At 53.6% G+C, this 24,639-nt stretch overlaps 1 protein-coding gene and 1 non-coding gene across 2 annotated transcripts; one reads left to right on the forward strand and one right to left on the reverse strand.

Annotated features, from left to right (window-relative positions):
* Window positions 1-31: 31 nt before the first annotated feature.
* Window positions 32-22,478, reverse strand: LOC102507620 (kelch-like protein 26). The gene is made up of 2 exons (XM_032465222.1): window positions 22,228-22,478; window positions 32-218 (listed from the first exon to the last, which is right to left on the reverse strand). Exons 1-2 carry the CDS (start codon window positions 22,302-22,304, stop codon window positions 32-34), a joined length of 264 nt encoding a protein of 87 aa, XP_032321113.1. The 5' UTR covers window positions 22,305-22,478.
* LOC116659151 lies at window positions 19,788-19,892 on the forward strand. The gene has a single exon (XR_004314436.1). It is a non-coding gene; the product is annotated as a U6 spliceosomal RNA (small nuclear RNA).
* Window positions 22,479-24,639: the final 2,161 nt, after the last annotated feature.

Here is a 24,639-nt window from a genome sequence, read left to right on the forward strand (position 1 = left end):
GCACACTCCACCCTGCCCGTGGGGCCCACACTCACCTGAAGTAGTCACTGCAGGCGGCCAGGACTACCTTGTGCGCATGGAAGGTCTCTCGGTTGATGGTGAGCACAACGTCCAGGAGCTGGCCCTGGGCGCGGAGGGTGGCGAGGCCCTGCAGGAGGCTGGTGCTATGGCCAGGGGCCGAGAAGGTGCACTTGAGGGCCCCATTCTTGTCTGCCATGCTGCAGGGAAACAGAGGTGGGCAGGCGGCTCAGAGGCCTCGGGGTTGTCTGGTCTCTTCTGGGGACCCTAGGCAGGCTTTGCAGGGCCCTGAAGCTGCCCCAGGAGGAGACGAAATTGCCAGAACCAGCCCCGGAGAAGTGGAAATAAGACCTAGGTCCCCATGGTGTCTGCCACCTGCCCACTGACTGGCCTTGGCAGTGGATGACCCTCTCCAGCCTTCATATGCCACCTGTGAAATGGGCAGAGGAGTTTCATGCAGGACACACAGAGGTTCCCATGTCTCTTTTCTTTGTATTCATTGAGGTGAGATTCACATAACATTCATCATTTTAAAGTGTACAACTCAGTGGCATAATAAAATCTACTCACGGTGCTGTACAACCATCTATCTAGTTCTAGAACATTTCAGAACTGCAAAAGGAGATCCATATCCATTAATAGTCAGTCACTCCTCACCTCCCCCCAGCCCTGGCAGCCACTAATCAGCTTCCCGTCACTATGGTATCGCCTGTTTTGCACATTTTATATGAATAGGATCATTGAACACTCAACCTTTTGTGTCTGGCTTCTGTCACTCAGCCTGATGTCGTCAAGGTTCTACCATGTCGTAGCCTGAATCCACTTCATTCCTTTTTTATGACTGTGTGATATTCCATTGTGTGGGTGCACCACAATTCCTTTATCTGCTCACCCACTTATGAACCTTTGGGTTGCTTCCAACCATCTCCTTTTTAAACATTTATTTCATCATCTTTCATTCTAAAATGACCTGTGCCTACTGAGTGCTCATTTTGACTCTCTGCATCACCTTACTGGTCCCTGTGCCCCAGCAAACCACCCTCATGAATAACCCCTTCTTCTCTTCCCCACAGAAGGCAGGGTGGGATTAGAAGCCAGTATGGAGGTCCAGTTGGGCCTAAAGGAGGAACTCGAAAGCTGCAGCCTCCCAGGCAGTATTAAGCCCGGGGGGTGGGGATGCCATGGGCCAGCTTCTCACTGCGGGGGAGGGAGCGCCACCTCCAGAAGGTGCTGGCTTTCAAGACCCATCAGGCTGAGTGAAAGAGGCCGGACACAAAAGGCCACACACTGCATGATTCCAGGCACTCTGATATGGCATGGGCCCAGTGTGCCTTTTGGGCCCAGAACCCCAGAGGAGGGTGGCTACACAACCATAAAGTCACCTTGGCTGTTTTCGGAAGAATTTGGCTCTGGCTGTGCTCAGTGGCCACCCAGCCAAGGGGAAACACCTGTTGATCCTACCTTTCAGGGACAGGGACACACTGAGCAGCTTGTCCATGGCTCCATGTCTAGAAGAGGACACAGGAGGATTTGAACCTGGGCCCAGGAAAAAGCACATCACATGGGATCTTCCTGTCACTTCGTGGCCAATGTGAAGAAACCATAAAATCAAGAATAACTGCCTCAAGAAGATGGATTTATTTGTGGGGGCATCTCCCTGGGGGGAATGGGACAAGTGAAACAGATTCCTGCACCTCAAAATGAAGATGCTCAAAGCAAACGTTGTTCTAGGATATAAATAAAGTTTTAAAAAGGCGAAGGGTGGAAACAACCCAAATTTGCATCAATGGATGAATGGATAAACAAAATGTGGTGTATGCACACAATGGAATATTACTCAGTCATAAAAAAGGAATGAAGCTGATTCATGCTACAGTGTGGAAGAACCTTGAAGACATCAGGCTGAGTAAAAGAGGCCAGACACAAAAGGCCACGTGCTGCATGATTCCATTTCTAAGAAATGTCCAGAACAGGCAAATCTATAGGGACAGAAAGCAGATCAGTAGTTACCAGAGACTAGGGGGTGGGGGGTAGGGAGTGACTGCTTGTGGGTACGGGGTTCCCTTTGGGGCGATAAAAATGTCCTGGAACTAGACAGAGATGATGGTTGCACAACATTGCAAAAGCACTAAATGCCACTGAATTGGATACTTCAAATGATGAATTTTATGTTATATGGATTTCACCTCAAAAAACAAAACAACACTCAAGGACATCTGCGCCTCCTCAGGTCCTGCATAAAACCCTGCCATGACCTCCAGGGCCTCAGACTATATCAGGTACTCTGTGGTTCAGCCTCTATCACCCCAACTCACCCCCCTCAGCCCCTCCCCTCAGCCCCTGTCCCCTTGGCTATTTCATCTTGGAAAGCTTTTGTAGAAATTCATCCATAAATGAATAGTTTAGGAGGCCCTAATACATCACTTCATTCTCCAAACATAATAGGAGGGGACAGTGCCCATCAGCCCATCAGGCCCCCATGGGGTCAAGAATCTTCCCAAGACCCTCGCAGCCCACACCCTACCCCACCCCAGGCAAAGGCCATCCTCTGCCGCACTCTGCTTTCTCCCCATGGTCTCCGGCTCTCTGGAACTTGCTTTCCCATTCCTGGGACTGACGCCTGCCCACAAATGAGGGCCAGGAATGTGGGAACTGGTCTTTCCAAGAAAGCAGGAGGGGAAAGAAGGCTCCTCGGCTCCCACTGCCCACCAGCTCCCAAAACACTATTGGGGGTAAAAGAGCTGATGCTGAGCACAAGGCACACAGTCGGGACTAACGCAAGGTCCCTGACTTGCATGGGCCGCCCACCTCAGCAGCCCTTCTGGAGAGTCTCCGGAAAGGGGACAAACCGACCAATGCGCAGAGCGGCTGCGGGGTTCCGGGCGTTGACCACAGGTCTGCCAGGTGCTCAGAGTCCCAAAGATAAGGGGACAAGATGGGGGGACAAGGGACATGGCCTGGGAGTGGACCTGGTACAGGGGACAGGATATGGAGGGAGGATAAAGGACATGGCAAGGGAGGGCCTGATGCAGGAGACAGGGGACATGGCGGGAGACACCACCCATGTATGTGGAAAACCTTCTGTCCCTGGGAGGCAGGAAGATATGTGATTCAGAGCCCAGGGCCATGGTCACCTGGGCTGGTGATGCTGAGGTGCCACTGGTGCCGGCAGTCAGATCCGGGATTTGTCTGGGAGATTGGGTGTGCAGACCGTGGAAGGAGGGAAGGAAGAGGGCCCAGGAGGACCCCGAGCCTCTAGCTTGGCCCAGTCACCTCTCCCATCAGGTGGAGGGCACACCCACCTCACACGCCCCCTCCTCTCCTCCTCTCAGCCAGTGCTGCTGCCCACCCATCCTGAATGGCCACTGCTGGGACCCGAGCCTCTGCTCTTTCAGTTTCCCAAGAACCCCAATGGACCCATGTTCTGAAGATTACAAAGACAGTGTCATTGGTTCACAGACCCTCAGAACTCAAAGAGCCTCCAATTGTACCTACCCTCTGGCCAGGGATGTCCTCGGCTATATAGGCACTGCCAGGGACAGGGTCTTGCAGTGTCCTCTCACCAATACCCTCTGACGGGCCTCTGGACCACCTGAGCCAAAGCCGTGTCCCACCTGAGCGTCTAAGGACCCTTGATGGCTCAGGTCCAACCCCCCTCCCCCACTCTCCTCACAGGCTTTTTTGTCAGCCCCTTGTCCCTTTCCCATCAGTGGGAGGACACAGCACAAATGAGACAGAGTAGCCCTGCCCTCACCAGGTGCACGGTCCAGGGAATAGGGACCCAAAGTGGTCAAATCATCCAGAATCAGCTTCATATTAGAGCTGTATCCCAGGGGGAGCAGATGGGGCTGGGAGTACAGAGGTGCAGAGGCTAGAAAATGGGGGTGTCTCCGGGTTCTCTTCCCAGCTCTGCCACCCCCGAGGTTAGACAGGGACACCAAGCCTCTCCCACAGAATGGAGGGCTGGGCTGCATCCTGTGTGTTGGCTGGCCCTGGGAAGCAGACCCCATTACTACGCAGAGCCACCTCTCCCCTATGCCCCACCCCGGCCTGGGGCCAGAAGCTCCACCTTCTCCGTGCAGCACAGCAGCCAGGGAGTCAGGGACAGCTGGTGTGACCCCTCAGAACCTCCCTCCCAGGGCTAAGGATGGAAGAGGTGTGTCTCAAATCAGGGACTGTGTTACAATGCAGATGCAGATACAGATGCAGACATCGTCGGTCTGCGTAGCCATGGGGAGGGCAACGCTGCTCTCTGCAGATCCCACTCAGCATAGTGGTGGCTGCAGGCTGTGAGAAGATGACACACGTACAGCAACAGCTTGCCACTTTCAACACTAGGATCCCCTAAAATCATCCAAACCTGCAGCCTGGCCCTGAGTAGAGTGTCTGGAGGGTTGGGCCAGGACCCAAAGCCTGGGAGATGCACCTTGGTGAGACCCACTCCAGAAAGCCTGCCTGGGCTGCACCATGGATGGCCCTTACCGCCACAGGCTCTAGAATCTGGTGTCACCCCTGCCCTGCTATGTGCCAGCTGTGTGACTCTGGCATGTTCCCTGGTCCTCTGGGTCTTCATTTTTTTAGCTATCAAATCGGGCAGGAAAGAGCACAGATGTCACAGAGCTGCCGTGAGACTTCCTGACCCCCATCCCCTCCTAGCCCCCATCACAAATGAGGGGCCACTGACCACCTACTTTCTCCAGCTGCACTTTGGGCTGGCAATGCCCCATGGGGGACTGCATCCTGCCACCACCCATATAAGCCACCTGCATGCCTTTGCATGGGGCCAAGTGCTTGGGAACTTGAAGCTTGGAACCACCCACAGAGTGCTGGCACATGACAGGTGCCAAGTTAGCCTGGTTGGCCTCTCTGTGGACACCTCGCCTCACAGATTTTGTACACTCCCCAACCCCAGCCTTTGCCATTTTGCTTTTAGCTGGCCTCGTTTTTCTCTTAGAAGCACCTCAGAGATTGTGAGGCTGGGAGAGAGGACTTCCTGGGCTTCCTCTGAGCCCTGGGGACTGGTGTGAATGTGCATGTTTTCACCTGAAGAAAGACCTCACACCAGAGGCAACTTCATCCTGGGGCTGCTTGATCCCTGGATATATATTCCCTGTGGTCCTCCATATATAAAGAGCACCAAGAAATCAATACAAAGCCACTAACCCCACCAAAAGCTCCATAAATGACATGAGCAGATAGTTCATAGGAAAGGAAGCCCAGCTGGCTGGAGAGACCTAAGAGTCAGCCTCACCCACAATAAGGGAAGTGTGCTCGCCAAAGGACAGACTTCACCCCTCAGGTGGGCAGAATCATCAGGCCATCTGGCAGCAGATGCTCGTGACCACACCCAGCAGGAGTGGGAAGTGGGACAACCCCCAGGAAGGCAGTTTGGCAGACCTAGCAAAATTCTAAAGGCTCACATCCTCGACCGAGCAAGCCAACTTTGGGGATTTATCTGAGAAATTCTCGCACGTGCAAGTTGAGAGATGTGTGAGGATACTCATCAAATACCATTTCTGGGCACTGAAGATGGGAGACGAACTAAAGGCCCTTTAAGGGGAGACAAATGGCTGCTCTTCAGCTGAGCACAGAGGCCATGCACACTCAGTGTTAAAATGCTCCTATGGGAGTTAGGACACCCCTGCCCAGAAATCCTGATCAAGCCCAGAGCACTGCTGGTTATAGGGTGTGGGGCCCAATTTGTACCAAGTGGACAGAAGCGGCCCCTTTCTGGACACGCCTCATCCTGCCCCAGGCACTCCTCCTCATGCCCCCGGCAAGGCTCGCAGCTCCCCACAAGGCTGTTTTCTTCTTCCCCTTTCACAAATGAGACAACTGTTCTTGAAGCCCCCACCACTACCCCCACACACACCTTATAGCCTCGGGGGAACTCAGAGGGGGCAGGAGGAAGCCGGCAGGGGCTAGAGTACCCAGCTGGACAGAGAAGCAGGCTTGCTGGGCGGAGGTGGGCAGGAAGAGGAGGGAGGGCTGGGGCCTGGGACCGATGACTAAGGGAAGGACCCATTACTCAGGCCGGCCCAGACAGGGGGCGGTCGGTGCGGCGGGGCCACGGGGCCCCAGGAAGGCGGCGGCGGCAGCAGCCCTGAGCTGGTCCGAGGCTCCAGACGGCCATCCGAGCCACGGTCACCCGCACTGAGTCATCGGAGCCAATGCGTCAGCAGCTGGGTCAGGCGTCTCTGGAGGCCGCTCACTGCCGCCCCCCTGCACCCTCAGCCTGGATCTGGCCTCTAAGGAGCTGTCCGTGCCCCTCGCTGTCCTGACCCCCAACCCCAACCCTGTGTCCTCGTAACACTGTCATTGGGCACCCCCAGCCACGTCTAGGCCTATGCTGGACATGGGACACAGCTGCTGCCTCCCTGCACAGAGGCTGACAGCCAGTGGGACTGGGTGGGGTAACACCCACAAGTGGATCACCTGTGAGGATGCCCACAACCTCAGGGAGCCCCCAGCCAGCTGAACCTATTGCCCACACTGTCACCAGATCCTTGCTGATACCCACTGTGTGGGCTCCTTCCCTCCCCCCACCAGTCCTTCATGGGGTCATCACCCCCACCACAGGCTGGAGTCTGCTTCAGGGCCTGCTTTGGAGGGACCCATGCCCAAGGCAGGACAGCCTAGTGCGGGATGGCCCCAGGAGTGCAGAGCCACACCAAAGGTGACAGGGCTCCGCGGTGAAGGTAGTGGGCTGCCTTGCGAGCAGCACCTGGCAGGGTGGGCGCTACCCTCCTCCTGTTCTTGCCGGTCTCCTGACCCTGGTCTCCATGGTTGGTTTCCCAAGCCTACAGGAGAGATCCAAAGCCCCAGAAAGTTCTTTTCATTGGAATGTCCAGAAGAAAAAAGAAAGGGAAAAGGCAAGAACATGAAAGAATTTCACGGAAACATTTCTTTGGGGTTTTGTAAAATCTTTTCCCACCCCCACATGGAGCCCAAAACTCAGGCCAGAACAGAGTCTGACGATATTGCCCCTTTAACATACTGTTCTGACATGCAAATTCCCTCACTTCCCCTCAAAACAGAGAGCACTTCCACTTTCAAAGCCAATTTTGGTTTTATTGTCCATGTGGCTCGATGGAGCACAGCAGCACAGCACAGCTGGTTGGCTCAAGCCCCGGCTGACACAGTACCAGGGAGTTCCAGGCCACTCCACCCCAGGGTCCTGGGTGCATCAGTGGGGAAGACACTGTATTTTGGGGTACAATGAGGGACAAAGACCCAGAGAGGCAGACAGAAGACCCGGAAAGAGGGGGAACTGGGACCCAAAGATAGGTAGAGACAGGGACCCAGAGAGAGAGAGAGTGGAACAGAGACCCAGAAATGGTTGGGGGGAGACAGAGACTCAGAGAGCAGAGGGGGGGGGCCGGGGTGAGTGGATGGGGCTTGGGCTCTCTAACTGCAGATGGAGAAGCACCGGCCACCCGCTGGTCACCTCTGTCCAATTTTCCACACCACTCCCCTTACCTCCTGTCCAGACACACTGGAAACTTCTCAGGCTTCCCCCTCCTGCCCACCTCTGATCCTTAACAAAGCAGGCTCACTGACAGAACACTCGCCGGGCACGGCCCTTCACACAGAACTTCGTGAATCCCTGGCCAGCCCAGGAGGTCAGCGCAGCAAATGTCCCCTTCAAGACAGAGAAAGTGAGGCCCAGCATGGCCCCCCGACACCCCACCCCGCACCCCACACAGCTGCAGGCAGCTCCAGCACCAGCTCTTGCTACAGTGAAGCCTGCTGACTCTGCCAAGGCCACAACTCCGACTCCAGGGCATGCAGCTCCATGGATAAAAGGTGTGTCTGAGTCAGGGTCCCACGCATCCCACAGAGGCAGACACCCCAAGCCACTGTTGCTGTGGTTACCACAATATTTCACAGCTCCGGGTACTGTGCTCCCAGCCCAAAGGATGCAGTCACCATGTTCTGGCACCTTGCACCAGGCCTCAAAGGCTCACGCTGGCCAGCAGCCCCCACACTCACGTCAGCATGCTCTCTCCTGGGACCGCTCACCCCGTGGCCAGCTCCGCCCTCCCTACCCCGCAGGCAGCCGCGGCCCCTGATAAGGGGCAGCTCCTTCAGAGATGCCTTCAGTCCTCTAGTAGGGCTTGATCCCAAGGTTCTCAGGGGAGAAGACGAAAGAGCAGGGCTTCTGGGTAGACAAGCACGGAACTCAGGAGCAGATGAAGGTCCCCACAGCAGTGCCCCAGCAGGCCAAGATGCCAAACCACTGAGAGAGACCAGTAGGGAACAGAGACCCAGAGAGAGGAGGGTGGCAGAAACGCAGAGGGAGGGAGACTGAGACCCAGAGAGAGAAAGAGAAAAGAAAATCCGGCCAGGGCCCCAGATCCCATGTTCCCCTATGCCTGGGCTCTCCCCACAGAATCAGCAGTTAAATTGTTTATTCCTCCCTCCTGGTCATCATGCTGGTTATTCTCCTACATCCTCTGCCATAATTTAAAACAGGATGCCCACGCCAAGGCAGATCTGTGCACCCTGTGGGAGGCCAACTGTGCCAGGCTGCCAGGCAGGGGAAGAGCCTCATCCACTCCGTCCCACCTGCCCTGCCTCCTCCAAGAGCTGGGTGCCGTGGACACAACTGGGGCCACTAAGAGCCCACCCTGGGAGCACTTCACCCCTGGGCCCTGCAAAGGAGCCCCAGGCCACACCTGCCCACCTCATCTTCATGGCATCATCATGCAGGGCCATCCCCTACATATATGTCCTTGGCTCCTGCTTATCCATGCCTGCAGAGCAATGACAGGGTGACAGAAGAGAGGGGCTGCTAGGGCATTACCAGCATGAGGTAACCGTGCAACGTGCTGGCACGCAGGACTAGTATTCCTGAAAGCCCCCATGTGATAGTCAGGGAGGCTGAGGGTCAAGAGGGTGGCAGGACAGGCAGACAGGTTCCCAAACCCGTGTCCACCTCAAAAGAACCATCATGAATCCTCCCAAGGACCTAGAGAGGGAAGAGAAGAAATTCCGAGGGGCTAGGAGTAGAGGCTGGGGTCTGGCTGGCCCCCAAGTCACTGGCCTCATAACGAGACCCTGGTGAGCCCTCCCCAAAGCCCACCTGAGATCCTCTGTGCACAAAGCCTGGCATCGGGTGGTCTCATTTGGTGCCAGCTCCACTCAAGGCAAGTCCCGCCAGCTCTGTCATCCTGCCCTTCAGTGACAGAGACAAACAGTACAGATCCCCCAACCCCTCAGTACTCACTGGGTTACAGCCAAGAACTTTGCAGGCATAGCCTAATCTCCCACCAGCAGAAGGTGATAATGATGTCAAACCCCATCACTCCCCTGCGTAAGCCCCCGTGGCTCTCCACAGTCTTGCTCCTCAGGGGCCACTGTGAGCCCAGTGCCCATAAAGCCTAGCCATGACCTCCTGCCCGGGCTCTATGCCTTCACCTCAGCCTCTGACTGATGCCCGAGGGAGCCCAGGATGTATGGGGGTCTGACCACTGCTGACGGACAGGAGGACCCTGTAGGTAGCACCTGTCCAATCTCAGCAACTTCTCAAGGCTATGAAGAAGGAAAGGGGACACCCAGATCCCACTTCCCTCACCAACAGCGAGCTCTCTGCCTCCACAATACCCTCACTCCTCCCCATCCTGACAAGCGAGCACCTACTCCATGCAGGGCTGTGGGCCAGGGCAGTGCAGACCTGGCTCCCAGCTCACTTCTCAGTGGGCAGTCTGGAGAGGGGTACATCACTATCATTACCATCCTACAGTCAGGGACACGGAGGCATAGAGAGATTCAGGCACCCATCCAAGGCCACACAGCATGTAAGAGGCCCAGCCAGTGTTGGCCTCCCCATAGTCCCAGGTTGATGGGTCCCCTGATCATCTCCATGATGCAGATGATGACACCAAGGCTGGGTGAGGCCACTCACCAGGAAGTGGACATGAAGCTGGACAGCAAGTAGGGCCTGATGTGGCTCCTTAGTGGCAGCCAAGGTGAGGGTGTAGACTGTCCCACTAACCCTCCAGCTGTTATTAGGGAGGTAATCCCACTCTGCTGGGTCACAGTGGGAGAGCCCCACCCAGGCCCCCACACTTCTCTGACCCCCAACCCAGTTCTATTTGTTTCCCCTTCCAATCGCTCCATCTGGTAAACCATCCGTCCATTCCCAGCCTATCTCCAGGCAGGGTAGGGTGAGTTCTATCTCCTGCTATGTTCCAGCAACTGGCACCATGCCTGGCATGTGCTCAGAGGTCAGTCATGTTTGTTGATTAGATGGCTGGATGGCTGAGTGGATGAATGGATGAAGAGATGACTAAATGGATGGATGAATGGATAGATGGGTGGATGGACGATGGGTGGATGAATGGACGGAGAAAGGGATGAATGGTTTGGTGGATGAGTGGGTGGATGGATGGATGGATGGAAGTATCAGTGGGTGGAAGGATGGGTAGATAGATGGACAGTTGAATGAGGTGGCAGGTAGATGGCTGCTAGGTGGCAGCAGTGGCTGGGGCCTGATTCATATCTCTGCTGCAGATACCTGCTCTGTTACCCTCTCCATGTAACCTCCTGGTTCAAGTCCTGGGACTGAGTATGTTACCCTTCGACTGGGCTCAACCAGGAAGCCCCTGACAGGCTCCTCTCTGGGACGTCTGGCCTCCACATTTTGCTCATGCTATTCCCCATGTTGAAGGGTCAACTCCTTCTGCCCTCCCCACCCCCACCACTCTTCCATATGGCGCACTCTCAAGCCCACCGAGAGAGCTTTTCCATGCTCTCTCGGTCACCTTCCCCTCCGAGCCTTCTCAAAGTAGTTCTCCCCAATGGCCTCCCTTGCCCTCATGGCCCAGCCAGGGATCCTTACAGCCTCTCTGGCCCTTCAAAGCCCAGTCAGGGCCCCCACACCAGGGGCAGCAGGGGCAACTAATAAGCAGGTCTCAGTCTGAGGCATCACCTGTTTTCTTCCCACCCACTGACAGGAGGCTGATCCCCATAAGGGCCTATCCCCCAACACTGTCCCTGCTGAACTGGGCTTGGGCCACTTGAATGAGCAAAACCCCTTCACTCTACAGATCAGGCAAGCAGGCACATGACTGTATGGTCCCAGAACACCTCTCGGAAACCCAGTGAGATTCCAGCACTGCCTAGTTTCAGCATCTCAGGGCCCAGCCCAACTGTCTCCCCTGGCAGGGCGGGTGTTGAGTCGCCTAAAGGGACAGTTCTGCTAAATGGCACGTGCTCATGCCCAGTGGTACTAGGCCATACGCAGGCAGACATAGATGTGGGTATGGCTCAGCAAGGATGTTCCAATAGCAGCACAAAGTTCAGCATCAGAAGGGGCCTATCGTGAACATCATCATTTTATGAGGTGCCAACATTCCTCCCCTCTTCTGATAAGGGCTACCTGTTTTCTTGGGGAACCTCCTATTCTTCACTCTCAGCCCCAGTGGTAAGGATCAGGAGACCCACCTCTAGTTGAAAAGGGAGACATAACCCAGCCTGGCCAACCAGAGCCTCCCAGGCCCCCGGCCATACTGATTGGTCCCTGAATAGGGGGTGTGGCCCATCTGATTCAATCAGAGCCTTTCCTAGGATTTTTGCTGGAGCCACCAGGATGGCAACTTGCGTTCCCCCTGGGGTTGCTGGGATGGTGAGGAACAACGTGAGGTCACCTTGCCCAGTCAAGCAGGAAGGCATAGCAGAGAGACAGGACTCACAGATTTCAAGGGAATCATCTCAGTCCTGAATGTAATTTACCTGAAACTGGATCTCTCCCTGAACTTATTTTTCATGTGAACAATGAACTTTTCTTTTTTAACTGAAGGCAGTGAGCTGAGTTTCTGGCTCTTGTAAGCAAAGGGGGACTTCAATGTCAGGAAGTCGAATTCCAGGGCTCGAATTCCAGACAAGGCTCTGGAAAAATCACCATGGAGATGACACTCCTCCAGATACCAACTCTCCCTGCCCAGGAATGGGGGCAAGGAAGCCTGGCTGGTTGATCTGCAGGCAAGTGGTTGGCGACCAGACCCAGTCTGAGCCCCGCCTGCCTCTAACAGGACAGCCACCTCCCTGGGAAAGGTCAGCAAGCTACCCATGCCCCCTACTGTGAAAGTTCAGCAACTCTAAATGCTAAAATGCTGGAAGCAGGCCTAAGGCTGGAGCAGCAGGGCGGCCCAGTGCCATCAGCCTCAGCAAGGAAAACACCACCCATAGTTTCTGCAAGTGACTCACGTGGAGTGTAAACGTTTGTACGTTCCCAGCCTCCCTGCCTTACGGGCACACAGGCTGCCACTGCCCCTCACATGACAGGGGCAGGAAGAAAAGAAAAAGCAAGAGAAGTCCTTCTAGGATTGACCCAACGTCACCAAGGCAAGTATATGGTTATCATTTTAACTACAGTCCTGGAAGTTTTCCAAGTGAAGGCTGTCTTGGGGGTCCTCAGTGGGGCTCCCCTCCATGGCTGCTGTTCACAGGCATTTTGTCACCCCTTAAACCCCGGGTCAGGAGAATGCCCCACTCTCAGTTACGGTCGTGGAAGATTCCGGGTGATCACGTCTCCCTGCTCCTGCTTCCTTCGGCAAGCTGCTTCAAATTCTAACATCCCTCTGAGAGGCGAGCTCTCCGGATATCCAGCCCAGCCCAGCCCAGCCCGCTCCCGCTCGGATCCCATCCTGTCTTTGACCCCTGTGGAATTTCGCAGTTGTGGCGTCAGAAAAACGTCTTCAGCCTCGATCCTCGATCCTCGGGTGACCTCCTCTTGAGGCCTTTTAAAAGCCCAAAGGTCCACCCCTCAAGATTTTCTCCAGGCCAAGCGTGTTCAATTCCGGAAGCTGCTTCCCTCACAGGAAAGGTCTGCGATTCCCCAAAGGTGCCGGTTACTTCCTCCCGAACCACAATATTTTCAGTGTGCAGCGAGGTGGTCCGCGGGAAGAGATCAGCCGCTGGGCTGCTCAGTGAGGGGTCTGAAGTCACGCTGGATGCGCCCCAAAACCCACTCTGTAGAGGAATATTGGGGAAACGCTCTCACAGCCATGGGGGATGAGCTCTGTGAATCCTGAGCGGCCCTCTCTGGAGGGAAACGGGAAAGGGGCGGGGGAGGAGGAAGGGACTGGAGACTCGAGGTTAACAAGTGTTAAGAGCCCGTCTGCACAGCTGCAGAGCGGCTACCACAGGAGGAGGGCGGGTCGGCCGCGGTGGGGACCCAGTGGGCCCCAGCCCCCACTTCCCAGTGCAGGCAGCTGGATGGGGAGAGCGGCTGGCCGTTTCCCGTCTTCAACGCCACACTAAGATCCTGTCTGTGAACCAGATGAAGCCCATGCAAAAGGGTACTGCTCACTAGTTTCTCTCTAACGGGGCTGATGCACTGACAATACCCCGGTGAGTTTCTGTTTCTCTACCCAGACTCTGCCATTAAAAAAAAATGAGGAGAAGGAGAGTGACCCTTGCTCAGCTGGCCATGAAAGGCTGTTACAGAAGCCTCTCAGTCAGGCAGTTCCTCTTGCAAAGCCATCGCAGGACTGCGTGTGGAATATTCGCTAGACCATATCAGAACCTCCACAGTGAGGCCCCGCCCTCAGGGAGCACACATTCTAAAGAACACAGGTCCTTAAGAACACAGAACATACCGTGAGCACGGGACAGAGGGCAGAGAGGGGCAGACAGCAGGGGGGAACAGAGTGGCCAAGACCCAAGGAGGCAACACTGGAGTGTGCAAAGCTCCAGGACAGGATACTCCAGCCAAGGAAGAGCTGGGTCACAAGCCCTGCAGGGGTGCCAGCATGCTGGTGGAGACTGGTGGGCTGTGGAAGCACAGGGCCCAATGGGTGGGCAGGGCCTCACTGTGGGGGCCCAGGGGACCATGTGAAAAAGTGGATTTTGTTCTGAGACTGTTCTGAGTGAGAAGGCGCCCAGCAGGCAAGGGAGTGGCAGGGTCTGGTGCCCACCTTGGGAGGGTCCTGCTGGCCGTGGTGGGTGGGGGGTGAGCAGGGCGGCTCAGAGCCCGGATGAGGAGGTGGAAGAAGGGGCCAGACTGGGATGTGGCTCCAAGATGGAAGCAACACGATGTACCGACAGATTAGAAGAGAGAGCAATTAAGTGCACGTGTGGTGAGTACTCTCAAGGAGAAGCTCTGAGTAAAGTAGTGGGAACTGACCTGGGAAGACCTCCCAGACCAGGACCTGGTCCTTAGAAGACCAGTGGCCCTCAAGCAAGGAGAGGCACGACGACTTTTCAGAACAGACTGGGGACCTCGAGCCCTCCAGGCCAGATGTCCACCTCTGCTCCTGCTCTCTACTGGATACTCTCAGGCAGCAGAGCCTCTCAAGCCAAGTGAGGCCTCATCTTCCTGCCTGATGGGTCCTCCCCTAGTGCTTACTCTTTGGTCCGCGGGAGAAAACTGAGAGCCTGTGACTCCCTGCCCAGTCACCACCTTTGGTCAGCACATCACACAAGTTCAACCTTGAATCTTCCCCAAACCCATGCCTACCTCACCATCTCCACAGCCCTTCCTTAGTGCAGGCCCCCTCATCTTCCACCAGAGGGATACTTCTGAAACAGGAATCTGACCCAGGTGCCCCCTCACCCAAACCCTGCCCAGTGTCCCCCGCAACCCCCACCCCGCTCCTCCCTCTCACTCTCTCCAGCTCCTTTCTGCCTTCCGGACCCCTAAAAAGCCAGGCTTCTCCCCCTTTAGAACTTGCACGTGTCACTTGCCCACACCCAGAGAACAGTCTACCTCCCGAGACTCCCTTCCCTGGAGCTGATGGCATTAACCTTCAGACTCTGCTCAACCTCATTCGTAACGAGGCTCCCAGAACCTTCTAGAGAAGGCAGGGACCTCCAACTCAGCCTCAGGATCACTTATGGCAACAGTGGGGAAATGATGGCCCAACTATTTCACGTGCTGGTACATAGGCGCCCCACACAGGCAGGGCCTCTCTGTCCAGGGGCCCCACACACCCAACGCCAAGCTCGGCAGCAGGAACACAGGAGGCGCGCGACAACTGACAAATGCCAGGGGAAGAGGAAGGTGTCCAATGAGTCCCATCCACGACAGGAAGGAGCCAGGGATGCTGGCTCCTCTCTCCCTCCTCCCCCTTCTCCAGGGCCTTCAACTCCAAGTCTAAAGCATGCCCTAAGCCCCTATGGTGGGAGGACAGAGAAGACCCACTTTTAAAGTGTCTGGGGAGATGCAGGTGCAAACCTCCAACCTGGCCTCACTGAGCTCTCCCATAAGGATCAGCAGTAAAAAGTACCAGTTAAGGAAAGTGGGATGACATACGGCGTCCACTCCCTAGAGATGGTGTGATGATAGTGGAGGCTTTCTACCCAGTGACTATGGCCGACAGCAAGAGGGCTGTCCCTGGTAGGGGGTACTGCAGCTACCAGGTGGAAGCGGTCCAGCTGTGACACAATCACTTTGCACAATTTGGGGTGAAGTGTGCAGTTGTCAGAGCAATTTCACATCATGAGCTCTAGGGATCCTACCGGCAAGGTGAGGAAAGGGGCGCCTCACTCCCAGAGGAGGAGCTGAGCTGCGCGGCCCGGCCCCTGAGCACCTCCAGCTCAGTGCTCCCGCCAGCCTGCCGCAGGCTCAACTGCCCCCACCCCAATACCCTGCCAAGACCCATAAGCTTGTGCTCCACAGTCTGTTCCCAGGTGCCAGGCTCACACGGCAGCATCTGCCCTTTGATGCTGCAAAAGCAACTCAGATTTGACAAGTTCCAGTGTCTCACTGGCCCTGCCACTGTCCCTCTCATGCTCACCAAGTAATGATACCAGTGTCCTTCCAACTGCTCAGGCCAACTGCCACAGACTGTTTGTGCCCCCCTCAAAATTCACATGTTGAGATCTATTTCCTAATGTGATAGTGTGAAGGTAGAGTCTTTGGGAAGTGATAAGGTTATGACAACGGGGCTCTCATGAATGGTTTTAGTGCCCTTATAAAAGAGACCTCAGAGAGCTCCCTCGGCCCTTCCACCATGTGAGGACACAGCAAGAAGACTGTGTCTATGAACCAGGAAGTGACCTCTCCAGACTTCCCAGCCTCTGGAACTTCGAGAACTAAATTTCTGTTGTTTTTAGCCACCCAGTCTATGGTATTCTGTTACTGCAGCCAGAACAGACTTAGACACCAACTTTCTCTTCCCAACCTGCCACACTGACTCGTCAGCAAGACCTGCCAAATACCCCATGATCCCTTCTTGGTCCACGTGGGTGCAACGGACAGAACGTTAGCAGTGTCAGAATCACAGGGCAACGTTGCCAGCTCCACACTAACACACACGATGTTAACATCACGCGATGTGCTGGGCACCCTCTGAGCACGCCCTCTCCCTAGCTGGCTCCTTCCCAGCTACCCGGCCCAGTGGGCCCGCGGTCTCACCTCCCAGGTGAGGACTCTAACACACAGAGGGTTGCAGGTGTGCCCAAGGTGTGTAACAAGCACGAGGGACCACACATACACACACGTGGGTCTGCTGAGGCACCTGGTACCACCAGATCTCCCAGAATTCCCAGGGAGGAGTTGAGTTCCTGTCTCTGAAGGGTCAAACTCCTGCCTCTCTCTTTCAGCTGAAAAGAGGATAAGGCCAAATGAACAAGAACTTTCTCAGTAGGCCAAATCTTTCACACAGGGCTTGGGGGCTGGACTCTTCCAGAGCCTCAGGGATTAGGGGAGACAATCCAAGGTGCAGCCAGAGAGGGCTTGTTAAGAAAGTTTCAACAAGCAAAGGCCACCAAGCCAGAAGCAGACACCTCGGTTGAACTGTGCCAAACCCGCTCACGCTGTGGCCCAGCCACGACTTCCCATGAAAACACCCGTGGCCAGTATGGCCCTCACCCAGATATTCCTGCTTTGCCGCCCAAGGAACAGCGTGAATCAGTAAGTCTGGGCCCCATCCAGACACCTTTAGGAAAGATGGGCTGAGAAGAGAGGATGCCAAAGGCCCAATGTAGGAAGAGCCTCTGTGGCAAGAAAGTTCCTCCAGAATTAGACTGGCCGGGTACCTCACAGTGACAGAATTTTAGCTGGGGAGGTGCAACTCCCAGGAGAGTTCCTTCTCCTCCTTGCAAAACTGTACATGGCCGCAAACCTCCTCACCCTCCAGGAGCCGGGACCCCGGCAAAGGCCTGGGGTGGAGCTGGGAGGGGGCCTGTTGCAGAACAAGTATCTTTTGTGTGAGTGAGCCTGCAGCTAGGACCCCACCTCCCCTCAGCAAGCCCCTGGCCAAAGCAGCCACGCTCTGTCCATCCCAGAGGTTCCTCTTGGTCATTAATGACCATCTCTACTAGGCAACGGGCTTTTTGTTGATCCCTCGAGATAGGAAGAAAGGAGAATAAGCTTTTCTCTTTCTTTTCTCCTCCTCGGTTGCAGAAAAGCAAAGTTGGAACAAACAAGTTATATAATGCCGGGGGCGGTGGGGGGTGGGGGAACGCAGTCCCTCCTAAGGACAGTTTTTTGAGTTGTGGGACCGCTGGAAGGGCCAAGGGGAAGACAGGAACCGCCCCCACCCCTGGCCGAATGACAAAACCCTTCATGGGACAACAAGGCAGACACAGGCACCACCTGGAAGGCTGGAAAACCAGCCTCAAAGACAGGGCCAGCCTCCCCCTAGTCCTTGGCAGCCCCACAAGTCTCCCCAGGAAGGCAAGGGATGGACTTGATCACCATGAAGGGACTTCCTACTGGCCAGACTGCAAGTCCCAGAGAGCTTTTCCACACTCAATTCATCCAGTCCCCTCTCCCTCCCTTCTTCCCACCCCCATAGCCATATTTCTTGAACACTTATTTCCTCTGGGCTGTCTGTGCTCCAGGTATACAAGACAAAGACTGTACAAGACAGACACAATCTCTACTCTCAAGGCATTCCCACTAGTAAACACACCAAGTAGTGTTGGGCGGTAATAGCTTGATCAAGGACACACACAGACATTATGACCCAGCAATTCCGCTCCTGGTATACATCCCAAAGAACTGAACATAGGTGTTCAAAAACTGTACATGTCTGTTTATAGCAGCAGTATCCAAAATAGTCAAAAGATGGAACCAACTTAAATATCCTTCAACTGGTGAATGGATAAACAAAACATGGTACGTCCACCCAATGGAATATTAGGCAGCCATAAAAAGAAATGACTGATACATGCTACATTGCAGATGAATCTCGAAAACATAATAGGGAGTAAAAGAAACCAGACACTGAGGGTCACATGTGGTATGATTCTATTTATAAAACAGGTAAATTTACAGAGACAGAAAGTAGATGAGTAGTTGTAGAGGCTAGGGGAGAGGAAAATGGGGAGTGACTGCTCACAGGGACAGGATTTCCTCCTGGGGTGATAGAAATTTTTTGAAAATAGACAGAGGTGATGGTTGCATAACATTCACCGTGTTAAATACCACTGAATTGTACACTTTAAATAGGTGAGTTTTATGTTATATAACTTTTACCCCCAAAAAAGCCAACACAACAAGGTGATCAGAAAAAGTGTTCCTGGGGCTACTTGAGCTTGGGTGGTCGGGTAGGTGGCTCAAGAGGCCATGATCTTGGAGTGGAAGTACGAAGAAGAATGAGGCATAGGCAGATTGTGCACTGGCCCTAGGTGGCTGGTTTGGAATAAATAAGGGAGTGAGGCGGGGGTGGGTATAGCTCTAATGGAAGAGTACATGTTTAGTATGCAGGAGGTCCTGTGTTCAATCCCCAGTACCTCCATGAAAACAAACAAACAAACGAACAAACGAATAAATGAACAATGCTACAAAGGCCTCTACATCTCAGAAGGATCCTTGGGAGAATCTTGTGTGCCATAATCTCCCTCAAAATTTGATCTTCTTCCATGTTTGCTCCATCTCCCCATATGGGGGATTCTCGCCCTTCTCCCCGCACTAGCACTGCAGGGATAAGACACCCCCCATCAGTTGCTCTAGACAACAGATTTGTCACCAGGATGGAGGGCAGGGGGTAAATGGGCATCTCAGAGGTGGGGGAGATGTCTTTTAAGAAAGTGCCTCCATCGCAGACATAGTAAACTATCTTATGGTTACCAGGGGAAAGAAGGTGGGAAGGGATAAATTTGGGAGTTTGAGATTTGCAAATGTTAACTACTATATATAAAAAAACAAATTTCTTCTGTATAGCACAGGGAACTATATTCAATATCTTGTAATAACCTTTAACAAAATAATATGAAAATGAATATATGTATATATATATGCATGATGGACATTGTGCTGTATACCAGAAACTGACACATTGTAACTGACTAAACTTCAATTAAAAGAAAAAAGTGACTCCATTTGGAAAAGATTTCTTAGATATAACACTAAAAGCATGATCCATAATGAGAAACAATGATAAAGTGGACCTCCTCAAAATGATAAACATTTGCCCTGGGAAAGATATCATAAAAAAAACAAACAGACAAGCCATCCGCTGGGAGACAATATTTGCAAATCATATATCCAATAAAGGACTCATACCCAGAATACATAAAGAACACTTAAAAGTCAATAGTAAGACAACCCAAATAAAAAATGGACCAAAGATTTGAAAAGATACTTCACCAAGATGAATAGCCAGTGAGACCATGAAAAATGCCCAATATTATTAGTTATTAGGGAGATGCAAAATAAGATACCAGCATATGCTTAGAGTGGCTAAAACTAAAGACTGGCCACATCAAGTGTTGGGGAGCAACTGGAACTCTCATACATTGCTGGGTGGAATGCAATCTGGTGCAGCCACTCTGGAAAACAGCATGGCAGATTCTTAAAAAGTTAAACCTAAGTGCTTGCTTCAGTAGCATGTAATACCAAAACTGGAATGACACAGAGAAGATTAGAATGGCCCCAGCACAAGGATGACACACAAATTCTCAAAGCATTCCATATTTTTTCATCTAACCTCAAAAAGAGGAAGCTCTTTGACAAAGATATGCTGAACAATTATTCATATTTTCTGGGATGGGGAGGCTCTACTTGTTAAGAAGCTCAATTCTTAAGATGAAGGGTTATGCTACAGTGTGCTTCATTGATTTCCCCTGCCCCTTTTGCTGTTTTACTACAACCCCTAATTTGTTTATCACTCTAGTATTTGTAGAAAGATGTTTTGTATTTTGCCACATCATGATAATAATAGTGCCAGTTTGCAAGGCTGGTTTATATGTTTAAGTACAAGTAAATCAAAGATCCATTTACTTAAAAAAAAAAAAAAAGAAAGCTAAACCTATACCTACCATAGGACCCAGTCATTCCACTCCTAGGTATTTACCCAAGAGGGTGAAAGTATATGTCCACACAAAGACACATACCCAGATGCTCACAGCAACTTTATTTGTAATGGTCAAAATGGAAACAACCCAAATGTCCATCAACCAGTAAATGGATAAACAAACTGTGCCCATCCATACAATAGAATACTAGGTAGCAGTGAAAAAGAATGAACTTCTGATACTTGTGATAACACTGATGAACTCCAAAAAGATTCTGTTAAAGGAAAGAAGCCAGATACAAGAAACCACATATTATATGATTCCATTCTTATAAAATTTCTAGAAAGACAAAACTATAGAGAGCAAAAGCAGATCACAGTGTGCCTGGGGCCAGGGGTAGGAGAGAAATGGACTGAAATGGGCTTGAAGGACTTCATTGTGGGGATGGAAGCATTCTCAAAACCTGGATTGTATTCATGGGTACAAAACTCTATCAATGTGTAAAAATTCAATGAACTGTTCAGCTAAAATGAGTGAATTGTATGCTATGTAACTAATTATACCTTGCCTTTGCCCCTAGGTTATCCTTACCCAAGGCAGGGACCTAAAAGTTTGCTGTCCCTTCTTAATCTGTCCCTTACATGCCACCACATGCCTGTCACCAAGTCCCACCCACTCTACCCCCTGTATGTCTTCCCAAATCCTCTGATCTCTCCTTGCTCCCCACTACAGTCCTCCAAAGCCCAATTCGTGCACGCAGGCCATCAAGCCTTTCCAGCCTGTACCAGCCCAGGTCCCCACAACGAGAACTGACTCCCTAGCACACGAGTATTGACTGCTTCATCATTTATCACATTGGCTGAAATTATTTGCTTCCCTAAGCTCACCAGTGAGAAAAAGCCCAAATTTCTTCTTTGGCCAGCCAAGGGTGGCAGGATGTCCTGGAGGGCTGCAGGATGGGAGGGTCTGAACTACTCTGGCCTTATGTAATGGGAAGAGGGAGGGAGGTCTTGCACCCTAAGGCAGGTGTTCTTCCCCTCTGAGGACCCAGAACTATGCATATAAACACCTTCAATTGCTATGTCAATTCTGGGGTTCAAGAAACCAGTCTCCGGACTTGGCCAAAGGGGAAGGGAGCCTCTCTCTGATCAAAGGGGGTGAATTCTTCTGCTGTGGTCTGAGGGCAAGACCTTACTTCAAGTTCTTTAGCCTGGGGTGGGGGTGGGATATATATACCCAATGGGGATTGGAGGGAGAAGCCTCAAGGATAGACCCTCCACGTGTTTTTTTTAAAGACCTTTGGGGCTCTTTCACTATCTTCAGGCTCCCTAAGACCCACTCCAGCCCCTCAGGACCCCTGGGACCCCCAGACTCCTCCCTGCCCATCAGGACTCACTGGGACCTCCAGGGCCCAGCAGTTTCCTCTCAGGTTCTCCCAGATCCCTTTGGCCTCTTTCAGTCCCTCAGGTTTACTTGAGTCTCCTATTCCCAACCTTCCACAGTCCTCATCCCTCCCAGGTCCCCTCAGCAAGTCCTCAGGACCACCTTTAAAAACCTCAGGGCCCTTCAGCACCCTCCAGTGAGCCCTGGCCTCAGCCCCTCCAAGTTCTCCTCAGTCCCCTCCTCAGAGTCCCCAAGACAGCTTCAACAACCTCAAGACAGTCTATGGGCCCTGCTCAGTACCTCCCTGTCTCCCAGACCCCTTGGCATTCCCAGTTCACCCATGGTCACATTACAGTCAGGAGCCCCTGGGTTTCCCTTCAGATCTCAATGTTCTCTCAGGCCCTTACCGCTGCATGCAGACGCCTGGAGGTCCTGGGGCCCCCAGCCTGCCCTTAGATGCCCCTTGAGCTGCTCTCGGTCCCTCCAGTACTCCATGGCCTCCTAAAGCCCGCAGCCCGGGTAAAGATCCTCAAGCCGGCACAGGCGGCTCCCCAGTCCATCAGGACTTCCAGGACTCCCCATAGGTCACCCTGGTCCTGGGGCAGTTCCGGGCCCACCCTGCGGGCTGGGTCTCACCTGCTCGGGCGCTCGGGGCCCGGGCCCGCGCCGAAGCCGCCGCCACCAGCGCCACCGCTGCCGCCGGACTCCGCCATCTTCCCGCCGCTGCCACCGCGCGTGCTAGTGACGGGAACCGCGCGCGCCGGCCCGGGAGACTAAGACGCGGGAGGTGGGGCGGGGCCTGCTCTGCGAAGGGGCGGGGCCCTAGGCGAGGGGCGGGGCCAGGTCCAAGGAGAGTGCGGGTCCTGGCCGGGGAGGGGGCGGGGCCTACGGATGAGCGCAGGCAGGCAAAGGCAGGAGCCAGTTCAGCTAGGGGGAGAGGAGCGGAGTCTGGGACGAAGCGCGGGCGTGGATTTGAGGAGGGACGGGAGTTTGGCCCTACAGGGACTAGGGGCGGGGAGCATGGTCTACTGAGGGGCGCGGCATGGGTAATGGGCGGGACCTTCTGGAGGGGCGGGGCAACTGCGAACTGTGCGTGTTGGGGGCGTGGCCTGTGGGGAGTAACAAGGCGAAGGTGGGACGCGGGAGAAGTGGGTGGAGTGGGACGGGTTAGGGAGCTAGGAGTAGGGGCTGGCCAGATGGAGCCGGGTCTGCTCTGAAAAGGGGGAGGGGCTTGACTGAGATGAGAGGAGGAGCATGGGGAAATTGGTCCAAGAACTCTGAGAATCACCCCTCCTTCCTTCCAGGGTCACTCCCTCGCCAAGACCTCCCTCAGACTCAGGAACTCACCTGGCACCCAGGCCTCAGACTTCCAAGCCATCTTTGAGTCCCAATTTTCCCCTTTCTTCCCAGGACCTCCTTCCTCACACTCAAGAACCTCCACCCTCAGATTCCAATCATCTGCACTCAGATCCCCAAACCTCCTGCTGAACCTTCAATTCTGGTTCCCATACCTGGAAACCCCTGCCCTCAAGTTATCTCCCCCATCCTCTACTCAAATCCCAACTCTCCTCCCCCAAATCCTTGCCCACAGACCCTTCAAACCCACACTTACACCCCCAAAGTCAATTAAACCAGACCCAACTCCTTGAGCTGCCCCAGCTCCAGAGCCCCTAACACTGCAGTCTTCAGCCAGAGTTCAAAGTCCTACATCTGTTTCCTTCCTTTTTCTCTTTGTTCTTCTTTCTTTTTGCCTTCTTTTCCTCTCCTTCCCTCTGGACCCCATGGAGCCCAGGGTCAATAAGCTCTCTGTAAAGTTTCCAGAGCCTTTGAGGTCACTCATCATTCCTCCAACCCACTGAAAGCCTAGAAACTTCATCCTTCATTCCAGGATTTTCTCTCCAGCCTTGAACCCATTTATTCTATCAACTTCTGTGTATTCGAAAATCTTCCCTGGTGTAGCTTCAGGCAGGGTCCAGGGGTCCCAGTGGGGTTCAGAGGCTTCCTACAGTCAGTGCAGGGAAAAGGAGGCAGACATGGGGCTGGAGACCCCAGAGGAGGAAGGAAGGGGCCTACCTGGGTGGGCTCCTTCAGGTAGAACCAGACTCAACCGATCCATCCCTCCAGCAGAGGGTCAGGTACACAGCAGGTACTCAATCATTTGTGTAAAACACTCAGAAGTTGACACTGCAAGTTGATAGATACCAGGTGCTGAAGGGCCCTGCGACCCCTCCAGAACACAATATACCCTCAATAAATATCGAATGTGTGAGTGTCTAAACAGCTCACATTCCAGCTAGCTCTGCACATACCCCCTCACCCGCCTGTGGTCTGCCTGCCACTTGAGCCTTTGTTCCAGATGAGCTACATGCAGGCATCAAACCCTGCTCAGCAAAGACCTACAGCTCACAAGCCCAACACACAAACAGCTGCAGTCAATGGTATCCATATGCACGCACACTTCATAAACACTCAGATTTGACCCACGTGTCAGACACACAGTCGAAGATAAGCAAGAAGAGATTCCCTGGGTCCCTTGCTGTGCACTCACGTGTAGCACACTGCAGATGCATGGTCCGTGGATGTACTAAGTGCTTCTTCAAGATTACGTGGCACAGGACAGCCAATGCAAAGGCTCTGAGGTAGGATCATGTCTAGAGTGTTGCCTGGTGGGGGAAAATGAGGGAAAAGGAGAGGGGAAGAGAAGACAGGATTGGCAGCAATGAGGGGTGCTCTAGGTCATGGAAGCCCTTGTAGATCACTGTGGAGACATTTCTTCTTTGTGAAATGAGGAAAGAGAGGGGGCTTGTGAGAAGAGGGAATGTAACCAACACCGACAGTTGGGGCGATATCTTGAATTAGGGACATTACTTAGGAGGCAAGATTTCCTGGCCAAAAGATGGTGCTCATCCCAGGGTGGTGGCCATGGAGGAATGGGAGGTGATCCCAGCTAGGATGTACTTTGCAGGTGGAGCCAACAGGAGATACAACAGTTGGGATGTGGGGGTGAGGCCAAGCGAGGCCAGGGATCTCCCCCAGGGTTCTTGGCCT

This window comes from Camelus ferus, chromosome 22 (assembly GCF_009834535.1).
Source record: "Camelus ferus isolate YT-003-E chromosome 22, BCGSAC_Cfer_1.0, whole genome shotgun sequence".
Lineage (NCBI taxonomy): Eukaryota > Metazoa > Chordata > Mammalia > Artiodactyla > Camelidae > Camelus > Camelus ferus.